Raw genomic sequence first — 20,458 nt, forward strand, 5'->3', positions numbered from 1 at the left:
CTTCTGCATGCTGACAGGCTAGACCGTTGGTACTGTATTCTTCACATTTCAATTGGATGTAGCCTGGTCTTGTGTACGATACAGGCGAGTTCTGGTTATCGGTGGATATAGAATTATTTTTATCATATAAGGAGAAATATAAGGAGAATATATTCTTCTATCAGCGAGGAACCCTGCATTTTTCCTACCAGTAAGACGCCCAAGATACCCAATGTAAATCATCGTCCAGTATACATTTATGCGAGAGACGCTGTCGGTCCTCACTAGAACGCCAATATATGCATGAAAGTCGTAGACCTTAAGACCTCATTCACCGAGGTCCTGAATGGACGGCTTGGCCGATGGAGACGTCTTTTCCTTCCCCAATAAGCGACCCAACAAATCTGTGTCTTCAAACTGTCCGTGGGATTCAGAAATATCCCTCTCGTCCTGATCACCAGGGCGTTTCTCTTCCAAAACGCCGAGTCCGAGATTCTGTAGACCAGTCATTAGCTGTCGAATAGTGCATAGTATCATGACGAACAAACGTACCATCTCAATATACTGACCGTCCCGTTGGCCATCGCTTTCCTCATCAACGTCGTCGAGCCGTATATCCTCCGCCCGCCCTGCAGCAATCTCCCGCTCCAAATCCTCATTGGCAGATTTCATTTGTGGTAAAAACGCAGATAACCTGCTGAGAAGGCTAGGCTCTTGTTCGATACGACGGATATCCGGTTTTCGACGTGCCGGCAAGGATGTGATCCCCTCGTTGTCCTTGTTTATATCGCCGCCTGTTTCGCTCTGGGCATCATCGTCTTCGTCATCAGAAGAGGATAACGACGAGCCGGATGATGATGTATAATCGTCTTCATCGTCGTCTTCTGTGGAGGCGGAGTGGGCATTCACCGCGGCGGAAGCCGAAAGTTCGCGCCGACCATTACTTGTCACGACGGCACGATTTGGATTGTCGACACGCGAACGGTTAGGCAGAGTTAGGGGGGACGAGGGCGACGGTGATGCGTGATTGCTGGCGTCAGGCTGCTTAGGGCGCTTCTGTGGCACATTGTCCATTTCCTGCGCTGCCAATGAATCGAGAGAAGCTCTAAGAATCTAGTAGCTGGTACTGCTGGGTAGCTGAGCGAAGGATGTGCTCTGCGAAACAAGGTGGGGTCGTTAGGCCCCGGCCGGTCGCGAGGGGTCAGATGCAGGTCCCGGAAGTTATTGGATGCTTGAGAATGCGGGCGTTGCAGGAGAAATTGGCTGAAGAATCGCAAGCAAGGTTGTTTGGTTTGAGATGATTTGAAAGCTCGACCAGTGGTTGGCGTTGGTTACTCGCTCAGAATCACCCCGGCCATACCTGCTCTTAAGGAGTGTCAGGCAAGCTGTCCACTTCATCTATTTCGCCTGCAATCACGAAGGATCAATCACCATGTATAGTAAGCTGGTGGGCAGTGATTCTAAGTTTCGTCCCGCGTAATGTACTTCTGATTTGCGTCTGACTTGACTCCAAGTATATAACCCTGACGCCGTCCGACTTGTATCTGCTGAGCCCCGTCCGCTGGGGCTTTAATCCCACCCCCTCCTTCTCGTCTTCTTTATCGTACACGTCCAAGGCATTCGATTAAATCTTTCATTACCTAGATCTTTTTATATATTGAGCATACATTAGCACCCTCTTATTTGTCCTGTGCAGCAAGATTTGTGATCGGCATCAGTAGAAGGTATGTATTCTGTTGACATTTAGATTTTATATGGTCGTGGGCATGTCTATACTTCCGAATATAGCTAACCACTCTCTTGAGGCTCGCAAACCTTACCCCGATGTTGAAAGTATAGAAATCATAAAGAAACCGTCTGCCTGAGATAGATTCATCAAGCAAGCATACAAGCCCGTCGAATCGGAAACATAGCACGAAGGCAAACATGCCCGCACCGACGATGGACACCCCAGAGCTTCGAGTCCAACAACCCTCGCCCACAGAAGACACCACCAAAGAGACGACGGATAGAAGTCCCGCAACCAGACGAACCCTCCACCAGAACATTCTCGGAAAGCTACGCCCTCTCCCTCTTCAATACCACTGGACATTCTGGTACGACAAGCACTCTGGCGCCGAGAGCGCCTCATCCACAGACTACGACGAGCGACTGTATGTGCTCTACGAGGACGTCGCAGACATAGCAACATTCTACCGCATCTACAACAACTACCCATGGGAGAAGATCCCGCAGCGGGATACTGTGCATATCTTCCGCAAGGGCGTGCGGCCGGTCTGGGAGGACCCGGAGAATGTTCAGGGGGGGTGTTGGAGATTCCGGGTGCCGAAGAGGAAGGCGCAGGCTTTCTTCCATGAAATCGCGATCTTGTGCATCTCGAGTGAGTTTCAGGCAGCGTTAGAGAAAGGTATGCACGCTCTTCAGACCTATGGATTGGTGGACTTTGTGGTAGACTAATGTGGGACGATGTATAGAACATGACCATGTCCTTGGGGTATCTACCTCAGTACGCTTCAACACACATTTGATCTCTGTTTGGAACAAACTAGGATCGAATGAGCGCTCTATAAAGCTTCTAGAGGAGACAATCCTCAACCGCTTGTCGCCCAATCTACGACCTACCGATTCAGGCCCTAACTCCTATTTCTATAGACGTCATAATGAGAATGAAGGGTTTCAGCAAGCCGTTGAGGGCTCGAAGCAATGAATTCCTAATACTGGTTTGATTATTGAGGCTGATATCCGTCTTTCCAATGTGAGCTGGTCGTTTTATATACATGTATAGCCTAGAGGATAAAGACGAATATCAAATATGACTATCAACGTATTGCTTTCGGTCACGTAATTGTATACACGGTACCAAGATTACTCGTACAGGTTTGGGAAAGGGCACATTGTTTGTCTATTCTCTAGTCGATGTCTTCTCATCTGCATCGCCGGGCCTCCAGCTCTGCGCCTTTGGGGTCTGATTTTGGACCTGCCCTTCACGAACCCTATCCCGCTCTCCCGCAGCCGGCATATACCGGTCTATTTCGACAAAACCTCGAGGCCGCTCGTCAGCCCGCTCTGGAGACCGCAGTCGTCGACGAGGAGAGCGACTTCGATGGCTAGTAACCGGGACATACCGGTCGATGTCGAGCAAGCTTGGGGAACGCCGTCGGGAGCGAGAGCGATCTCTGTCCCTTTCCTTTTCTCTGCCGCGATCTCGGTCTCGGTCTCTCTCGCGGTCACGGTCGCAATCTTTGTCCTTCTCTGTAAGTCTCTCCCTATCCCGGTCGCGATCGCTGGCTCTGTCTCTTTCCCTGCCTCTTTCAACAGATCGTTCACGGTCACGACCCCGATCGCTGTTCCGGTCCCTTTCCCTGTCTAGGTCTGAGTACCTATCCTTATCTCGGTTTCGATCGCGGTCTTTGTCGCGGTCTCTTTCACGGTCCCGCTCCCTATCCCGGTCTCTCTCCCGGTCTCTGTGTCTTTCCCTGTCTCTTGACCTGTCCCTATCTCTGGACCTGTCCCTATCCCTAGAACGATCCCTTTCCCTCCCTCGATCCCGGTCCCAATCTCGATCTCTTGATCTATCCCTTCCACTGTCTCCATCTCGTTTCCTATCACGATCCCGATCCCTCTGGGATGGACGTGGTGATGGTGACCGAGAATAGTGGCTGTATCGTCGACGGTACCTGTCGTAGTCCGGCCTAGCCCTACCACGATCTCGACTACGGTCTCGACTTCGGTCTCGACTTCGGTCCCGGCTGCGGTCTCGACGCCGGTCACTATCTCTGTCACGATCATCTCGTTCGCGGTCCCTGTCTCGATCTGACCTCCGTTCTCGGTCACGATCTCTATCTCTGTCCCGGTCACGATCTGTTCTGTCACGGTCTCGCTCGCGATCTCTGTCGTATGTCCGAGTGAGAGAACGGCTCCGACTGCGGCCCGGCCGCCAGCTTCGGTAACCCTGGCGGTAGTCGCGAATTGGAACTCTGTCGTCTGACCCACGATCCCGAGGTCGATCAGAGGCTTCCCGTGATCGCCTGCGATAGTCGTCATCGAATCGAGATGATCTCCTCCTTGAGCGGCTACCGCTGCCATCACGTCTCCGGCTCCGATCTTCTGCCACTGCGGATCCACGTCTGCGGCTATAGTCAGTATCAACGGCCGGGCTACCTGGTTTAGTAGGGGTATCGGAGAACCTCGAGTCAGATGTGCCCTTGGGTTTCGTTGGCGGTGGTTTGAGTCCGTTTTCAATCGCTTCGGCTTCCTCGAAATCGAACTCTGGCTTTTGACGGGCTTTAGCTGCTAGCTCTTCGCCTTCCTTCAACAACAGCTGCAAGGCCGTCTCTTCCAACGTCTTCTCGTCCACAGGCGGAGGCGGCGGGGGAGTGGGTTCTTTCGAAACGGGAGTTTTCTCCGCTTGAGGGTCTTTGCGTCGCGGCGACAAGCCGCGCTCAGAGCGGTAACCAGGCGAGCGGTCGCGATCTCGATCACGGTAGCGATAATCGCGATCCCTCTCCCTATCACGGTCCCTTTCCAGGTCCCTGTCCCTTGTACGGCTGCGATCTCGATCACGATATCCCCAGTCCCGGTATCTCTCCCGATCTTCACGTCGGCGCCGCTCATATCGCTCCTGGCGTTCTTTCTCTCGTTGCTCGTCTAGGGCGCGTTGCTCTGCACGCCGTAGTTCCTCACGCTCTCGCCTCCTAGCTCGCTCCTCTTCGTCCTTCTGTCGTTGTATTTCGCGCTGTCTTCGTTCCTCTTCCTCTTTCCGACGGGCCTCCGCTTCTTCAGCTTCCCTGCGCTTTCGCTCCTCCTCCTGCCAGATCTTCTCGCGCTCGTCACGCTTAGCCTTGACCAATAAAGCGTATTCCTCGTCCGTTCTATTGCCCGCTTTAAACTCGCGGGTGGCCTGCTCGTCGCCAACCTCTTGACGACGAATCTCCTGAATGGATTCGAATATAGCCGAAAGGTGTTGTGCGGCTAGCGCATCTAGTGTTTTCTCCACTGTCTTGTAGATATCACTGCGGTCGACAGCGCCTTCAATCAGCGTCGCGGCTTTGCCCTGTTCTCTCGAGAGTAATTGGGGCTCTCGCTCTATCTCCGACTCGGCGATCTCCGTGAGTCGTCTTGTGAATTCTGCTTTCCCTTCCTAGCGCGTAGTCAGTGTTTCTGTATAAACGAGGTAGGATAAAATCTGCGATTCTCGTACTCCGTCATGAAACTCCGACCAGATCTTCTTCCGGATATGATCGAACCCTCCCTTCTTCTTAAAGCTGTGTAGAAGGTCCTCAATAGCTTTGTGTTGCGCAGCAGTCAAGGGTAGCTCCTCGGTCTTGAACTTCTTCCGCTGCTGAAATCTCTCGACATCAAACGACGGTCGCTTTACGCCAACGCCATTCACCTGCGCTTCCGAAGCATCCACAGGCCCATCCATAGCCGCACACCAAGAGAGTCAGACGAAAATGCCTGGACTCAATATGATCGCATGTGTTGCGCAGTGCCCGAGAACTACCCTGGGTTGCAGGCGCGACGGGATCGGCAAAACACGCGTTCCGGAGAGGATTGGGAACTGCGGCCCCGTGATTCGGCAGACTGAGTGAGCACAACCTCATCCCGACGACTGCCACTCTTCCTGCCGACGGAGCTCCATTGCGACGCTACCTAGCTCGAGCCGCCATTGCAAATCTACCTGCCACATTCTCAGCGGGCAGAACCGAATACCTTATACCATCCAAACCGCGCGGTCCGACGCGACCCCAGCATCCAGTATGGTTCACAAAGTCCTCTTCTGGAGTGGCTTCGGTACGTCCACCTCTACCACGGTTAGCTCCGAGGATTCTTTTCAATTCGCATTGTATCCTTACGGATCATCCGGGTATATTCATAACTTCTATTTCAAGAATACTGACCGATCAATTCCAGGCATTGCCGTCCGACTCTGGCAACTCGGCATTGAGATGCGCCCGCTCTTCGTCAAGGAATCCCTCTGGGCCTACCCCCTCTTCGCTGGCATCGGCGGTAGCTTCGGATACTGGATCCAGGGCATTGAACAACGACAACTCAAAATCCTCGCACAGCAAAAGGAAGCTATCCTCGAGAAGCGACGACGACGAGACGAGGGCCTGAGCAAGGTGGAAGAGGCGGGTACCTTGGCTGCGACATCGTGAGGGATGCTGTACGATTCTGCTTGTGTTTATATCATATCCGTTCGCCTACTTTATGCTTGAAGACACCGCGTGGGTGGATTGAAGTGACGGACGGGTTCTTTCTTCGGAGATAGAGAGTACATTTGTACTTGTACCAAAATATAACTAGTTGATTCCGATGTGATGCTGTGTTTGGGGTTGAGTTTTTATTTATCTGCAGGTTGGATAGACCCGCGGCAGATGCGTTAGCGGGCTGCATATTGACTCCTCGTTCAAAACTATCAGGCGAATTAGTAGACCAAGGGAGGAATTACGCTGTATATTCTACTCGGCTACTCGGTTATCACCCGAGTTAAGTAACAAGTATGATATATAGGTGGTCCGGCCTGTCTCATAACATGGCTTATGGTGTTGGCTTGGGCTCAGATACGATAGGCGAGCAGGCTAGGGCGTCTTTCCTGCTGCCCTGATTTTATAGTTCTAACCACGTTGAATAAGGCTGGCTAGCCAGCCTTAGATATATTATGCCATAAGTATATGTATATATAAGTATAAAGAAATAGTTCAAGACGCCCCATTACTGCCTGTTCAGCCACTGACCTCTTCAGATAACCCTGGCTAGATCTTCGCAACTACATCTACGGTTAGTAAAGTAGAACTGTACCGTGCCTTGGTGGTAATTTTATCCTGTGCTCGATGCATTGCCAGATGAGCGAGAATATCAATCACGGAATATGCACCTTTGAAGACGAAAGGCAGTGGTCTGTGTCCACCATCTGGCGAGGAAGAGTAGTTTTGAGTGACGGTGCAGTACAGAGCAACTGTTCCGTATCCGGTGCATTCCTCTTCGCCGTAAGAAAAGAACACTGCTTTAGAAACGCCAATGATGCAGTCATAGAACCTGTTGGCCGTTTCAACGATGGGTAAGCCCCTGAGAGAATCGCTCAAGGGATGATATGGCATACACTGGATTAGGCACTCAGCAAGAAAGCTCAGTAGGTCGAGGGATTTGGGCCTCACCAAATTTCCTAACACTCGCTTTTCTCTCCATTGACAAAGCTAGCTTGATCCTGGGCTGCTCTTGTGATTCCATATGTCTATAGGAAGATGTAGAAGGACTCGAGCCGCGCCGTAAATATTCTGTTGGCTTCCCTCAGTGGCAGTTGCCATGAATGAATGGTTCTGCGCCAATAATCTCAGGTTGCTCTGTTCTTATATCTTTTCGAGGCCAGAAGGTTTTATCGCGGAGTCGGGGTTTACTGAGTTTCGTTTGGCCTCAACCATGTCGTACTCACAAGACGCAGCCTTGCATCAAGGGTAATAACAGTCGAAAGTTAGGGCATCTGACCAGTAACTGAAGCTGCCCGATTTCAAATAATGGATAATCCTGCAAGCGCATGTCGGGATAACGTGTCCTCTAAAGCGGATGGAAGTAAAGCAACAACCCTATACCACCACTACACTCACGATAATCCTGCACATGCCCTTCGCTCGCATTCCGCAAACCTGAAGGTTGCAGCCTCGCGGGTCTCCAACACTTTATTAATGATAAGGGGACTCGTCTTAAAATTGGTACTTCATGTTTCTTTCTGAGGCAACTGGCTGAGCACTCAAGGGAACCCCTGAGCAGTAAATAAAACACCAGACCAGCGAGCGCCCTTGACCGTTTAAATAACTACCATATTCCATTTGGAGCAGCTGGTTGCTTTCACTAGCGAACGGCCGGGCTAGATCTTGCAGATAAGATGGGAAGCCAATCCGTCATACTTGGATCAGCCCGCTGCTGGTTACTAGGACGTCTAAGCTATCATGTTATATGGAGATACGAAGTCATTCAGCCAGGCCGTGTACTATGTCATATGAAAACATCCAAGAGTGGCCAAGGTTTCCAACACTTTCTATCGACAAAGAGACAGAATATACCCTACAATTCTCCATCGCAGCCTGAACTTTACCACATGAAGTCCTTGTACTCTGTCAACACAAACTGCTCTTCGCAAAAGAGCTCACGGACAGCATCCCAGCCCCTTTCAAGCCGCACAATGGGGAGATTTGTCTCTTTATATGAAACTATCTCGCCCAATGTCCTTTCATGGCAGCTGTTAGCTGACTCTGATGCCTCAGTTCTGGTGATCGTATGGGTTGCTGCGGTTGGGGATTCGGCCGTCGAAGCCGATAGAAGACCGCAAACCTCGAAAGCACGCTGAGGAGGTACAGTTAAGCGGCCTTTTTTGAACACCATCCGCGTCACAGCAGAGGCAAAGACATCTTCATGTCGTTCTCCTTTATGAGGTGCGGGGCATTTCATCTTTTTGCTGTTGATCGAAGCATCGGCCTGCATGACGAAGCACCTGGGCCGACTCTTGCTGTTATCGACAAAATGCGTGACCATGTAAATCCACTTGTCATCCCAGCTTGCAACTCTGGTCCAAAGTTCGTACGGTTGGTACGGCTTGATTTCTCGATGAAACGTGCACGCAATCGAGCTGACGATCAAGTTGCAATGCATCGAACGTTTGAAACTCAACAGGACAGGCGCAAATAGTAACCCACTGAGATGCGCTCTCGATACGTCGAGATCAGTAATATAGGTCGAATTTGATTTATGAAGGTTGAAATCACATTCAGTGGCTGGAGACCGTGACTTGACCACTGTCGGGAGAAATACTTGGTGTTGTTTAAGCACACGGCTTGACCTTCTGCGGGCGAGATAGCCCATTATAAGGGCACCAAAAAATCGAAACTAGAATATTAGTATAAATTTTCTAGGAGAAGGGGAATGGAATCTCGAGCTTACATGCCACATGAGAGGTAGGTTCTTGAGACTCAGACCTAATACCAGGCCTAGGTACCATATCCAGTGACCCATCCTGACAAACAGGGGTTATTACTGATGCTATGAACCGAATTGAATGCCGGCTGTTAACAACACAAAATGTACTCGAGACCGACGTGCCAGGCGAGTACTCGCCTGGGGCAGTAAACCAACGTCTACTTAGGCCGAGACGGTGATGAGCAGCATTTTCCGCGGCACTGAAGATATTCGCTGAATAGCCGCGGGTACTCAACACGAAGTCAACGCCGAAGAGACTATTTAAAAGGATCAACAAGAACCCTTAAATCTAAGAATGATTACGGACATTCCCATTTCCAACGCCTCTTGTCATCAATCATCAAACTGAACGATCCTTTTGAGTCATGGCCGAGGAAGATCTTGTTCGCCTTGATATCAATGGCATTTTTGCCGTCATCACCTTGAACAACCCTACAAAGTTCAACGCTCTGACACAGAGTCTATACTATCGTCTTGCAAGCTTGCTTCGAGCTGCTGAAGAGAATCCAGACGTCTATGTTACTGTTTTAATCGGCGAGGGCCCTTTTTTCTCCGCGTAAGTCCTCTTCGCTTTGGCGCGAACAAGGCAGAGTTTGCGAAGAGATGCTGACGCAGGCTTTAGAGGGGCTGACCTTAAAGGGAAGCCACCATCTATGGAGGAGATGTTGTCTCGCCCTTACTGGCTTCCGAAATTGGTGAATAACAACGTCGACGTGGCGAGAGCGTTCTACAGTCATTCGAAGATTCTGGTAACGGCGCTGAACGGACCTGTCATCGGGCTTTCTGCAGCCTTGATATCTCACTCGGACTTTATCTACGCGGTATCCGACGCCTATCTGATGACTCCTTTCACCTCTCTCGGCCTCGTTGCCGAAGGCGGCTCCAGTGTCGCATTTGTGCAGCGGATGGGTCAAGGCAAGGCAAACGAGGCACTCCTCCTCGGCAGGAAGATTCCTGTCAGTGAGTTGGCTCAGGTCGGCTTTGTGAACAAGGTCTTTGAAGACAAGGGCAACTTCCGTGAGCAGGTGATGGGATACTCGCAGCAGATATTCGGCGAACATTTGGTGAAGTCGAGTCTTCTGGAGACAAAGGCTCTCATGCGTCGTCGCTTGGTTAGGGAGCAGGACGAACAAGCGCCGCTAGAAATGTTCGGTGGCCTCGACCGTTTCTGCCAGGGCGTTCCACAGGCAAAGATGGGAGAGGCTCTTTCTAAGAGCAAGTCGTCTCGACTTTGATTCTGTTAAATAAGGTGTCTCGAACACCATACTGCTTGGGTCCTGGGCATCAGCGCTTGGTTTGCAGGCATCCGTTTGTACTTCGTCTAATATACAGCTTCAAGCTGTGATCCTGTCTTTACTTTCGTTATATCTGTACTACGAGTTACAATTTATCTTCACCTACTTAATTAGTATCGGGCATTTATACTTTCTCAGTGTGGTTGCGTTCCGTTTTGGCTTCTGAGAGCAGCATCACTCAACGGTTTCAATTGGAATCCGAAGGCCAGAGTCGATCATGCTCAAGCGATGTAGCGATGTAGTAAAGCTTTGTCCTCCTTCATGTGAATGTTCCTCTTAATCACCATCTTTAAGCCTGCCTCGAAGGGTATGATTCGAAATTAACGGCGAGCCACGGTAGCTGTCCCATATTGGTGAACACTGCCAGCCAATATGCATCTGCAGATCTGATACCATGTTAGGAACTAATAAGCGACCAAGGAGCTCGAAATAGTAGTTTAAGAAGTGATGTTGTATCGTCTACATTTGACCGGCAAGCGCGTTGAGGTCCTTGCTTTCGGCCCTCGCACAAGAGTAGGAGCCCAACGCCCTTCGTACTAGGGATGTCGCGACAGTTCCAATCATTTGCTTCGAGAAGCTTAAGAGCTTAAGAATTCATCCGGGCATACCTGAACTAGACCATTGTCACACCCGCAGCGTTTATCACGCCCACAGCGCGATGTAGCACCTGCAGGTATTGGTATTGTTACCGTGCAGCTACGAGATACACTTGAGATTTTAAGTTAGTGAATAAGAGGCCGAAAGCAGCCGCCTCAGCATTAACCATGCTCAGACAAACAGCCGAGGTCCTCAAATCTGTATGGCTATATCCTTCAACGATCGACTGGCTTGTGTTGCCGAGGTCCAACGTATGTACCACTCAAACCCTAAAGTATTTCTTCCCGAGGCAACCTTCCCATATCGGTGTTAGACTTGATGTATTGACTCCATTCGCAAAGACCAGACTGCTACGCTCTATGATGCCCAACACTTCAGAAAGCACACGTTATTCTGGCAGAACGCGACCGTCCAGAAAACGAGCACCCGTGGCTTGCCAGTCATGCCACGGCCGTAAAGTAAGGTGCAGTCTCCCACAAACTGGCCAACCCTGCACCAACTGCTCGTTAGATCATGTTACATGTGTGCCGCGGCCGAGCAGGAGATCAAAGTGAGCGATATCAACCTCAGACCGAAGAACTGCTGGGCAAATACGCTAACGAGGTGCCGTGGCAGGCGTGGCCTAGAATCTTTGGCTTACCATCTTAGCACGGTGTCTTCGCCGTCAAAAGGCAGTCCCGCGGTACAAAGTACTCCTCTGGAGGGTCGCAGCTTCTCACCTGGCCCCGAGCGCCTTGTTGTGTCAGAGGATTTATCTGCGCGCCGCGGGCAGAGTCCTACGGCTCCGTCGGCTGATGAGACTGGAGATGGCACCGAAACACCATATCATCCGTTTAACGAGCATTTCAGTCATCACAATGAAGATGACACGGGCACGCTGCAAACGGAGGGCGATAGGGCAGATAAATGCTATTCCCCGTTATATGGTAAGAATCAGACATCCAGTTGGCACTTTGGAAATGCTTTCGCTGGTCATGGTCCACTATGATTGCTGATCCAGTCACTTAGGGGACCCCCGAGGTGTCGGCCTGGTAGTCGACATCTGCGAACCGGAGCCAAGGGAGAAGAGTGGCCACTTCCTCGTCCCACGAATTAACCAAACCTATATGGACCAGGAAACGATCGATTACTTGCGCCATAAGGGCGTCTTCGACTTTCCCACGTCTTCTGTCTGCGAAATGATCATAAGGACATACTTCTACTATGTGCATCCCTTTTTCCCAGTTGTTGATGCCCGTTCATTCCTTGGCAAGTTCGAAAATGCGCGCAACGAAGTAAGCGTGCATCTGCTGTGGAGCATGTTTCTAGCTGCTGCAAATGTATGGGTAGCATTCACTCCCTCACTTCCCCGTTGGTATTCTGACATGAGACATAGTTCGCAGATGAAAGTACCCTAAAAGCGGCAAACTTTTCGTCTCGAAAAGAGATGAAGCGTGCAATGTATATCCGGGCTAAGGTCGTAGCTCGATAAGGCAGTTCTGGATAAGGGCCACTGGCTAACCAAATTGCATAGGCTCTTTATGATGCGGAATATGAAAGAAAAAAGATTACTCTTATCCAGGCGGTACTTCTGACAGGCTTCTGGTATTCGGACACTGAAGACAGGACCGGACCTTGGCATTGGAACGGTGTTGCCATCGGTCTGTGTCAGACGATAGGGCTACATCGGCAGCCAGACACCGGTCAGAAACACAGTAAAGCCATCTCAATGAATGACAGCAGAATCTGGAGGCAGTTGTGGTGGAGCTGCTTTTACCGTGAAACGTGGTTCTCTGCGGGCATGGGCAGGCCTATGCGTATCAACCTAGCCGACTGTAGTACCCCGATACCAGATGCCGAGGATTCCGATAATCTGCTAGCGGGGATTCCAGAGAGTATCCAAAAGAAGTACCTTCCTGAAGGCACTAAGGACCTGTCCAAATTATGGGCAGAGCTGTTGGCACTTACGGTCTGTTTAGCGAAGATTCTCTCATGGCAGAACCGAGCGGAGCGGACACGACCCAGTAGGACGGAAATACAACACATGGACGATAGCATCCGAGAGTGTTATTCTCGCAAAGAGCATACAGTAGCTCATAGACAAAGTTATGTTGTCTCCTTACACGGGTACCATCTCGAGCTGTACCTAGAGTAAGTGAAATCACGGTTTTCGTTCTTGTTAGTTCTCAGCAGTCTAATATTGAAGCTATAGATCCGTTATGCTTATCCTATACCGGCCATTTCTTTTTGATAAGCCTGAAACAAATTCGCCTGGTCTTTCAGTGGACGAATGGACAGCGACTGTGCTGCGGAGGACCAAAGACGCGGCGATGAACACCAACAAGATACTCGGCAGCATGATCGCTGCTGATATGATCAGCAACACTCAAGCAATGGTGTAGGTACATTGTCAGAAGACCAATGAGACATTTGGAAATTAGATTGCTAATGCTAAACATTGCTAGCTGCATTGCCCTAGTTCCCACATTGCAAATCCATCTCCTTGACGCCACGTCTAATAAGCAGTTGGTGCAACGTTTGGGCCGCCACAACCTCGAGTTTTGCATGCTGATTATTGAAGAGCTCAAATCCGTGTTCTTCGGCGCTGAAATACTTTCAAGAATGTTCACCAAGGCAAAGAGCAGGATTTACAATAAGACGTTTGCTCCCACCACAGCTCCCAGGGATTATGTGCCTCAGTCATCGCATGATTCCACGATTGGCTCTGTTCCAGACGTGGCAGGTGATGCACGCCAGGATGATGTGGAGGTATTTGATGCCTTCTCGACGATATTGGGCTCCTTTCCCCCAGTAACAGCTGATGGATTCTTTTTCAACGACGAGTACGTTTAAGCTTTGCCCTGAACACTTTTGTATATCGCCTCTCTATGACCCTCTCCGCCTCATGCACCTAGTATAATTTCAAGTCACTAATCGTCGTTGGTACTTGTGGCAGGTTGTCGAATTTTGAATCTGATATCACGCTCGGGCAACCGATGTTCCCTGAGCCTGAATCCTTTGCAGATACACGCTAGATCTCAACCAGTCATTGGTCTCTCGGCCACCTTAAAATTTTCATGTGCATTCTTGTACAACAGTGGGAATGATGGAGTTCACGGTGCGGATCTAGAATACATAGTCATAAGTGTTGTTTAATAGAAGATCTGACATCGTAATAGGTGCTCATTCATTACTAAAAAACCCTCTAAATAGCTTTGTTTATCTTCTATATAGAATTCCTATATGTGGCAGAAAATAGACTTTCCTGAATATCATCTCAGCCTTGAAAGTTGCCACCTAGCATGCACCTCGTTTCCTGAAAAAATGAGGACAAGGGGTCATTCATCGGGAGCACACTCCCAGAACGGGGTGAATTGACCTACCGGGCTCGGAAGAACTGAAGTGCAGGTAGGCTCATTGAGGAATAGGGGAACACTTTTTCTTCATCTCTCTCCCTCCCTCCCACCCTCCCTTTCTCCCCGGCTCAGTTGCTGCTTTCCTTGGTCAACGATTATAGTATAAGTGTTTCCGACCTCTTTTCAGGAGCCCGCCTCATGGGATCTTAGACTTTCTAGTAGCCATTTCCCTCTTAACCAATCCTTCCTCGAATGTACCGCCCTTTTTATGATGCTCACGTCTGAGCATAGGAAAAGCAGACAAAGGAGTCTTGAAATCATTACGTCCTGTCAAAGGAAGTCTGGGGGAGCAGCGCTGAATGCTCGCCCCCCACATGATTGAACCGCCTGCCCTTTTATAATCAATACCTGTTTTGAGTATAACATAGTAACAGCCACACCACAGCCCCAAGCAAGTACTGATGTCCCATTCAGCTATGTGATCACGGGATCCGGGGGCTATAATTAGGTGGCAGACCTCTCGCTGAGCTTTGACCATATGTGCATTGTGAATCATTCAGCCGTTTACTATATGTTCTACTATAGAGACAACCATATCGTGCTAGGCCATGCAAAACCCGACACTTGATAGCAACATGAAAGAACAATGGCATTGCGATTAAGGTGATGGCATATGGCTAGGTGCGGTGTATTTTACTGTTATAGTACTGATGGTCATTTAGTCTCTGTAAGCTGTGGTACTATTCACGGCAGATACGAGCCGGAAATATAGACTAACTGCTTGCGAGCGAGCTAGGGCTTCGAGATAGAGTCTGGAAACCAGTTTCTGCATGCGGAACACGAAAGGATATTTTGGGTCGAACTGTAGTAAAGCTTGATGGTCTGCTCAGCTTCTGCCTTCTTACTATGCTCAGCCTCCCGGGGGCATGGAGCTTATTGTTCTAGCCACTCATACCCGTACAACATTACCAAGATTGCTCTCTCTCAAGCATGGATACTGGCGACTACGAGTTGCCAGATACTTAAAGGCTTCGACTGTGCAGTCACCAATATACAATGGGTACATGACCAGGTTCAGGGTATTCTTGCTCATATTGCCCGCCGTATTTTCCTTTCCATTCGGAAGCCTTTGTAGGAAGGACGAAACGGGCACTTTGATATATGGCTAAAGAGATGCTCAATGACCGGGAGAAGCGCCCTTCCATCCGTAAATGTACATATGCTCATTCTTTGTGGAGTCAGACTATCATCCTCACAATCACTGCACCAATACAAGGTCTTGTGGTCTTCTGCTCAGAGACCTGGGGTTTTATCGACCTCTCCGAGTAGGTCCATTATTGGAAGCCTACGAGTTGTAAGTTATAGCATCCGAGCTTTTCTTATTGTACAAGCTGAGGAGCGTCATAGCTGGTAACCGGCTGAGGTGGAAAACTCCTAAAGCATCTATGATGTTCCTATTCCACCACGGCAGGTTTCACGCCCTGTCAGAGGGGTTACCACAGGCGAGCACTCCGCGCTGGCAAGGAACTGTCTTGACAGATCTTTCGTTCCTGGGTTTTTGTGAAGGTTGCTTGCTGGCTTGAGTTAAAGCCTAGGATAGAAATTTGATAAGCCATGGTGCGAGACCTTATGAGTATAACTTGAAATGGATGGTGCTGAGAGAAGGAAGGATGATCTGGATGGAGTGAGGTTGATCTAGGGCGGCATTCAGAACTACCCGCTTCGTCTGTGTGAACCCAAGCGACCCGTCTAGGAGCACTCATTTCCTCTCATAGCAGGGTTGTCAGAATATAAGATTATGTGATCCTATTTCATTTCAGTAGTTGACCTAACTGTTCTCTATTGCCAATTGTACAGAAATCTCCCATCTCTGACCACCACTTCCGTATCCACCTCCGAGCCGGTTCTTGATGAGACTAGAAACCCTATCACGAAGTCGTGAGAGATTTTCCTCCGATCCGGAGACACGGAGCTTCAGGTTCGCCATGCACAGTCCGTAGTGTACCTGCCAGAATCTTGCATCGTCGACAGCGAACACGCACGGGTCGGCTTCGATATCCCGAAGCACATCGGAGACGCCCGGTCCAGAATAAGACATGAGCAGCATGGATCCCAAAGTCTTGACGAGTCGTATCCCAAGAAAGCACATGCATATTGAAATCGTGCTAGATAGGGTGACATCGAGCCATCTGAAGAGCTTAATCGACACCAAGGGAAGGAGCAGGAGCAATGTGGAGCAGGAAAGCGTCAAGAAGTGAGACGGATTACTGAGCACTGATGGTAGGGATTCAATGTAACCAAAGCGCATCGCCTTTCCAATCCGACCATGGTTTCTCAAGCCTATAGCAGAAATAAGAGTGGACGAAATCGCGAGCAGCGCGGTAAAGTCTACACTTCCCGGGGAGACTCGTTCATGGGCATGCTCATGATGGGGCTCGTGGCCTGAAGACTCGAGGAAGTGCTGAAGGTTGTGGGAAATGAGGTCCAATCCCATGAACAGAAGGAGGACACACATTGCAAACCCAGCCAGCACTTCCGCGCGCTCTAATCCAAACGGATGCCGAATGCTCGACCTTTTCCAGACTTCAAAATTGCCAAGCACGTCTACCACGACACAGAGCAACGCACCGAGAGAGTCGAACAGGATTAAGTGAGATAAGGCTGTCATGGCCAGGGACCCATGCGCACTCCACAAAGTATAAGCAGCGACGAACATATGGCAGACGCTCCACCAAAATCTTCGTTTCTGATCCACGGACATGCTAGCCCGGCATTCTTTCAGCGTAGGTATAGGTAAAGAGTTGGGCAAAGCCAATGGGGCTCTAGGAGGAGGTTCGAGGAAGATCTGATGCGAGATACTACTGTGTTTGTATTTGTGGCCTCGTCGCTGACCAATGTTCTATAGAGTTGCGGTCAGCATACACTAGTGGTACGGTTGTTACTAAGTAGGTCTTACAGACTTCACGACAGGGCTTTTCGCCATGGTCGTGGTCTGAAAATTGAACGGGCCCGGCGAGACCTCACTCTGGCCATTTTGTTGTGTTGTATCCGCGGATAGGTTGTTGAAGGACGCTCTGGTGGGACTCAGACGGTTGCGATCTTCCGTATCCGAGCCATTCCGGTGAGGAAATGATTCTACTAGGGGAGACAAGGTATCGCGATCTGGAGGATGGGACGGGAAGCTGAAGGCGTTGTGAGGCTCATCCGGGGGTGGTGTAGGAGTCCGTGGCGGCACAGGGAGTGGCATGTCTGAAGCCATTGCGCCTGCGCAAGAAGCTGAAATATAGCTGAGGCAAGGAATTCCTCCAATGCGCTGATAAGACGGCAACGGGAGGATGAAGCTTCCAAGTTGTATGGCAGGGAACAGATCGCGAGCGATGCGATTGATTCAGGAGAGGCGGAGGCGGGGAGGATAGCAGCCTGAAGTCTCAGGCTTCAACTTGGTACTCCGACGTAGGCCGACTCATCGCATCATCGACTCCCCTCTCCTTTAAACATCCTTTTCCAACCGGGTCTCAGGCTCTTTTCTCATCTTTCTCGATGACTTGAGGTTCTTGAAAGTTCTGGCATCACCGAACTTTAGCAATGCAATCCAGTTTCGCGACGTAAGGTGGCTTGAATCATCGGACGCCCGGCTGCTGGTGTCTTCAGTACTATGGACCACCGCGGCTCGTTGTTCTTCTTCATCGTCATCCTCTATTTTTTCCTCAGTTCACAGTCGCATCCGCCATTAATATCCCAGGATCGAGAGCACCAGCGGGAGCTTGAGAGAGAACGACAAGCGCTTCGTCTACTGAACGAATCCAGATATGGAGACTTTGACCCACGAGCCGACAAGTGGCTCCCATTTATCGGAGCCCGGAAGAATGATAGCTATGATTGGGAGCTCTTAGCAGAGGCTCAAGATAGGGCCCGATATCAGCTGCAGTCGGCCTTCTCAACTGCCGGTCTAGTGCCTCCAAGCGGTCTCGAAGACGGGAATTCATCTCGGTCATTGAATCTTTCCCAGCTGGCCCTTCCAGTTTATCGCAACTCAACAGGGACACTGCGGGGAGACTGGGTGCGTCGCAAGCTGGATAATAATCGTCCTTCCCTCAATACGACGGCCATTGTTCTCGAGCATGAGTACTTCACGCATGAATTCGGTCAGAACATTACCGGCAACAGCGGAGAGTTCTATCTGAATGTCCACGAGGGAGGCGGAGAGGAACTAAAATCGCCCCAAGGCCATGTTCGCGAGATTAGAGCAACCTTGTCCGTGGAGACTGATGATTACTGGGGCCACACCTGGTATATCTCGTTATATGGGGTCCATTTTCCCGAAACTGGCGGCATTGTTCTGACGACGACGAGTGAGAAGTTTCGGGGTGTCTTCAGTCTACCGCACTTGACAATGACAGTTGACTCTTACAATATTTCGCACCAACTCCTTCTCAAATCCCTTTCAGATACCATCGCAGAAAAGCAGAATCGCCCCCCAACACTTTTCCCTTGGTCTTCGCTTGTGGGAACGGATCAGGTGGAATTCCCGTCTCCAAAATGTGAACATATCGTGTACCTGCAACAACATCCGGTAGCTATAGAAGGCTACTTGGCGGATCAGGTGGTTATTGACCAAATAGAACAGGAATTGAGGTTCCCAATTGGCGCACCCATCCCTTCGCCACCTTCGATGGTCATGTCCGGAGTTGTGTACTCTCCTGACTGTGGATACATCCTCGAGACTAAGGGAGCTCCTGACTTTCCTCCAACAGACGGACTGTATCTTCAGGGCCCTAAGGTAGAGGAGTATGCGAAATACGCTGCTCGCCTGGTATTTTTGATCTCTGCTGTGTTTATTGGACAGATTATGTTGCTTATGCGACAAATCAAAGACGCCTCTACTCCTTCAACCCGCAGTCGGATTAGTTTCTATACCATTGCTCTCATGGCGTATGGTGACGCGTTCGTGCTAGTCTTCATCCTACTGGAGCTCTACCCAGCTGTTTCGTTTCTGGTCATGGCGACTCTGGCGTTTTTTGCCTTTCTTTCTGTCAGCTACATTGGAATGAAATTCATGATAGAAATATGGGCTATTCAAGCCCCTGAACGGAGAGAACAGGAGCGACGGTCAAGCCCCCCAGCATCATCTACACGACCTAGCGGACTACCGCTTCCTGCTACGGCGGCTGGTGTCAGAGACTCCGGCGCTACGCCAATCATCATCTTGACGCCCGATCAAGATCCCCCTGCCGAAGAGGAAGAAGGAACAGCTACACCAAATCGTTCTACAGTGCCAACGGCACAAGAAACCCGGAGCGATGTTGGCGCAATGTATGCGCGATTTTACTTCGTCCTCTTCGTGATGCTCGTCGTCTCAATCTGGTCATTCCTCTGGCCCAACCGATTGGGTGTTTGGTATGCTCGAGCACTGGCATTCACGTATCTCTCTTTCTGGGCACCGCAAATATATCGCAACGTCATGCGCAACTGCCGGAAAGCCCTGCGATGGGATTTTGTCATTGGTCAAAGCTGCCTTCGGCTCATCCCATTCCTGTATTTCCTTACAGTCCGCGAGAACGTCCTATGGGTCCGGCCGGACACCAAAACCGCGCTCTGTCTCGCCGGTTGGGTCTGGATCCAGGTCTGGTTACTGGCAAGCCAGGGCATCCTCGGGCCACGGTTTTTCGTTCCCCGAGGCTGGGCCCCTCCCGCTTACGACTACCACCCCCTTCTCCGCGACGACCCAGAATCTGGCCCGGATGTCGAGTCCGACGGCGGCGTTCTTCCCATCACTGCCCTCCGAGCAGACGGGCGAGATTCCTCAGACTCGAAAGACGACGACCGACCGCGGAACAAGGACCGCAGAAAGGCAATATTTGACTGCGCCATCTGCATGCAGGACATCGAGGTGCCTGTTCTCGCAGCGCCGGGAGCCGCGGGCGGCAGCAGCGTTGCAAATGGAGCAACGAGTCTTCTCACGCGTAGGAACTATATGGTTACCCCTTGCCATCATATCTTCCACAGCGCCTGTCTTGAGAGCTGGATGAAGCTTCGTCTGCAGTGTCCTATATGTCGCGAGTCCATTCCTCCTGTTTAGAGCAGTTATTCGTCTAGTCTAGCATTTATTTATGATAGATTGTATACTGATAGATGTGATTTGGGCCTCTTGACGTAATAGAACGATGTATTAGGAAGGGCTAGATAGACTCAAATATACTTTTTACCTCCGGAACTACTATAATCGATGGGCAAAGTATTGCCTAGACGCTCTTCAACCATTCAGGACACTAACATAATCCC

General features: G+C 50.3%; 9 protein-coding genes across 9 annotated transcripts; 5 read left to right on the forward strand and 4 right to left on the reverse strand.

Annotated features, from left to right (window-relative positions):
- Nucleotides 1–132: 132 nt before the first annotated feature.
- BDW70DRAFT_2854 (NOPCHAP1/New4 family protein) lies at nucleotides 133–1,394 on the reverse strand. Its single transcript, XM_073743686.1, has 2 exons — nucleotides 532–1,394; nucleotides 133–474 (listed from the first exon to the last, which is right to left on the reverse strand). Exons 1-2 carry the CDS (start codon nucleotides 1,051–1,053, stop codon nucleotides 307–309), a joined length of 690 nt encoding a protein of 229 aa, XP_073601166.1. The 5' UTR covers nucleotides 1,054–1,394; the 3' UTR covers nucleotides 133–306.
- Nucleotides 1,395–1,504: 110 nt separating this feature from the next.
- Nucleotides 1,505–2,739, forward strand: BDW70DRAFT_2861 (eukaryotic translation initiation factor 4E). Its single transcript, XM_073743691.1, has 2 exons — nucleotides 1,505–2,386; nucleotides 2,454–2,739. The coding sequence occupies exons 1-2, from the start codon at nucleotides 1,906–1,908 to the stop codon at nucleotides 2,684–2,686; spliced, it is 714 nt and encodes a 237-aa protein (XP_073601167.1). The 5' UTR covers nucleotides 1,505–1,905; the 3' UTR covers nucleotides 2,687–2,739.
- Nucleotides 2,740–3,006: 267 nt separating this feature from the next.
- BDW70DRAFT_155034 (BOD1/SHG1 domain-containing protein) lies at nucleotides 3,007–5,404 on the reverse strand (the record flags this gene model as incomplete). Its single annotated transcript, XM_073739961.1, has 4 exons — nucleotides 3,007–3,281; nucleotides 3,360–4,106; nucleotides 4,141–5,119; nucleotides 5,180–5,404. 4 exons carry the CDS (start codon nucleotides 5,402–5,404, stop codon nucleotides 3,007–3,009), a joined length of 2,226 nt encoding a protein of 741 aa, XP_073601168.1.
- A 172-nt stretch (nucleotides 5,405–5,576) lies between these two features.
- Nucleotides 5,577–6,442, forward strand: BDW70DRAFT_125850 (putative NADH-ubiquinone oxidoreductase 14 kDa subunit). The gene is made up of 2 exons (XM_073734977.1): nucleotides 5,577–5,772; nucleotides 5,893–6,442. Exons 1-2 carry the CDS (start codon nucleotides 5,739–5,741, stop codon nucleotides 6,135–6,137), a joined length of 279 nt encoding a protein of 92 aa, XP_073601169.1. The 5' UTR covers nucleotides 5,577–5,738; the 3' UTR covers nucleotides 6,138–6,442.
- A 1,625-nt stretch (nucleotides 6,443–8,067) lies between these two features.
- Nucleotides 8,068–8,985, reverse strand: BDW70DRAFT_155036 (acyl-CoA thioesterase; the record flags this gene model as incomplete). Its single annotated transcript, XM_073739962.1, has 2 exons — nucleotides 8,068–8,859; nucleotides 8,914–8,985. The coding sequence occupies 2 exons, from the start codon at nucleotides 8,983–8,985 to the stop codon at nucleotides 8,068–8,070; spliced, it is 864 nt and encodes a 287-aa protein (XP_073601170.1).
- A 329-nt stretch (nucleotides 8,986–9,314) lies between these two features.
- BDW70DRAFT_155037 (enoyl-CoA hydratase/isomerase family protein) lies at nucleotides 9,315–10,184 on the forward strand (the record flags this gene model as incomplete). The annotated part of the gene is made up of 2 exons (XM_073739963.1): nucleotides 9,315–9,505; nucleotides 9,572–10,184. The coding sequence occupies 2 exons, from the start codon at nucleotides 9,315–9,317 to the stop codon at nucleotides 10,182–10,184; spliced, it is 804 nt and encodes a 267-aa protein (XP_073601171.1).
- A 1,019-nt stretch (nucleotides 10,185–11,203) lies between these two features.
- BDW70DRAFT_146478 (Zn(II)2Cys6 transcription factor) lies at nucleotides 11,204–13,673 on the forward strand (the record flags this gene model as incomplete). The annotated part of the gene is made up of 7 exons (XM_073738585.1): nucleotides 11,204–11,391; nucleotides 11,445–11,785; nucleotides 11,850–12,160; nucleotides 12,217–12,297; nucleotides 12,355–12,971; nucleotides 13,033–13,218; nucleotides 13,286–13,673. 7 exons carry the CDS (start codon nucleotides 11,204–11,206, stop codon nucleotides 13,671–13,673), a joined length of 2,112 nt encoding a protein of 703 aa, XP_073601172.1.
- A 2,331-nt stretch (nucleotides 13,674–16,004) lies between these two features.
- On the reverse strand, nucleotides 16,005–17,435 carry BDW70DRAFT_155039 (cation efflux family protein family; the record flags this gene model as incomplete). Its single annotated transcript, XM_073739964.1, has 2 exons — nucleotides 16,005–17,075; nucleotides 17,133–17,435. 2 exons carry the CDS (start codon nucleotides 17,433–17,435, stop codon nucleotides 16,005–16,007), a joined length of 1,374 nt encoding a protein of 457 aa, XP_073601173.1.
- A 151-nt stretch (nucleotides 17,436–17,586) lies between these two features.
- On the forward strand, nucleotides 17,587–20,380 carry dscA (ubiquitin-protein ligase dscA). The gene has a single exon (XM_073734978.1). It carries the CDS (start codon nucleotides 17,832–17,834, stop codon nucleotides 20,253–20,255), a length of 2,424 nt encoding a protein of 807 aa, XP_073601174.1. The 5' UTR covers nucleotides 17,587–17,831; the 3' UTR covers nucleotides 20,256–20,380.
- The last annotated feature ends 78 nt before the right edge of the window (nucleotides 20,381–20,458 follow it).

Source organism: Aspergillus foveolatus, assembly GCF_047715535.1.
Source record: "Aspergillus foveolatus strain CBS 279.81 unplaced genomic scaffold BDW70scaffold_1, whole genome shotgun sequence".
In the NCBI taxonomy this organism is placed as follows: Eukaryota; Fungi; Ascomycota; class Eurotiomycetes; order Eurotiales; family Aspergillaceae; genus Aspergillus; species Aspergillus foveolatus.

What these genes read in the sequence shown, in the direction of transcription:
- dscA (XM_073734978.1), top strand. Translation starts at nt 17,832, where the DNA reads ATGGACCACCGCGGCTCGTTGTTCTTCTTCATCGTCATCCTCTATTTT.
- BDW70DRAFT_125850 (XM_073734977.1), top strand. Translation starts at nt 5,739, where the DNA reads ATGGTTCACAAAGTCCTCTTCTGGAGTGGCTTCG. An exon ending in CCTCTTCTGGAGTGGCTTCG is followed by an intron (nt 5,773 to 5,892) that starts GTACGTCCACCT and finishes GATCAATTCCAG; the next exon opens with GCATTGCCGTCCGACTCTGG.
- BDW70DRAFT_2854 (XM_073743686.1), bottom strand. Translation starts at nt 1,053, where the DNA reads ATGGACAATGTGCCACAGAAGCGCCCTAAGCAGCCTGACGCCAGCAAT. An exon ending in ACGGTCAGTATATTGAGATG is followed by an intron (nt 475 to 531) that starts GTACGTTTGTTC and finishes ACTGGTCTACAG; the next exon opens with AATCTCGGACTCGGCGTTTT.
- BDW70DRAFT_2861 (XM_073743691.1), top strand. Translation starts at nt 1,906, where the DNA reads ATGCCCGCACCGACGATGGACACCCCAGAGCTTCGAGTCCAACAACCC. An exon ending in TCAGGCAGCGTTAGAGAAAG is followed by an intron (nt 2,387 to 2,453) that starts GTATGCACGCTC and finishes GACGATGTATAG; the next exon opens with AACATGACCATGTCCTTGGG.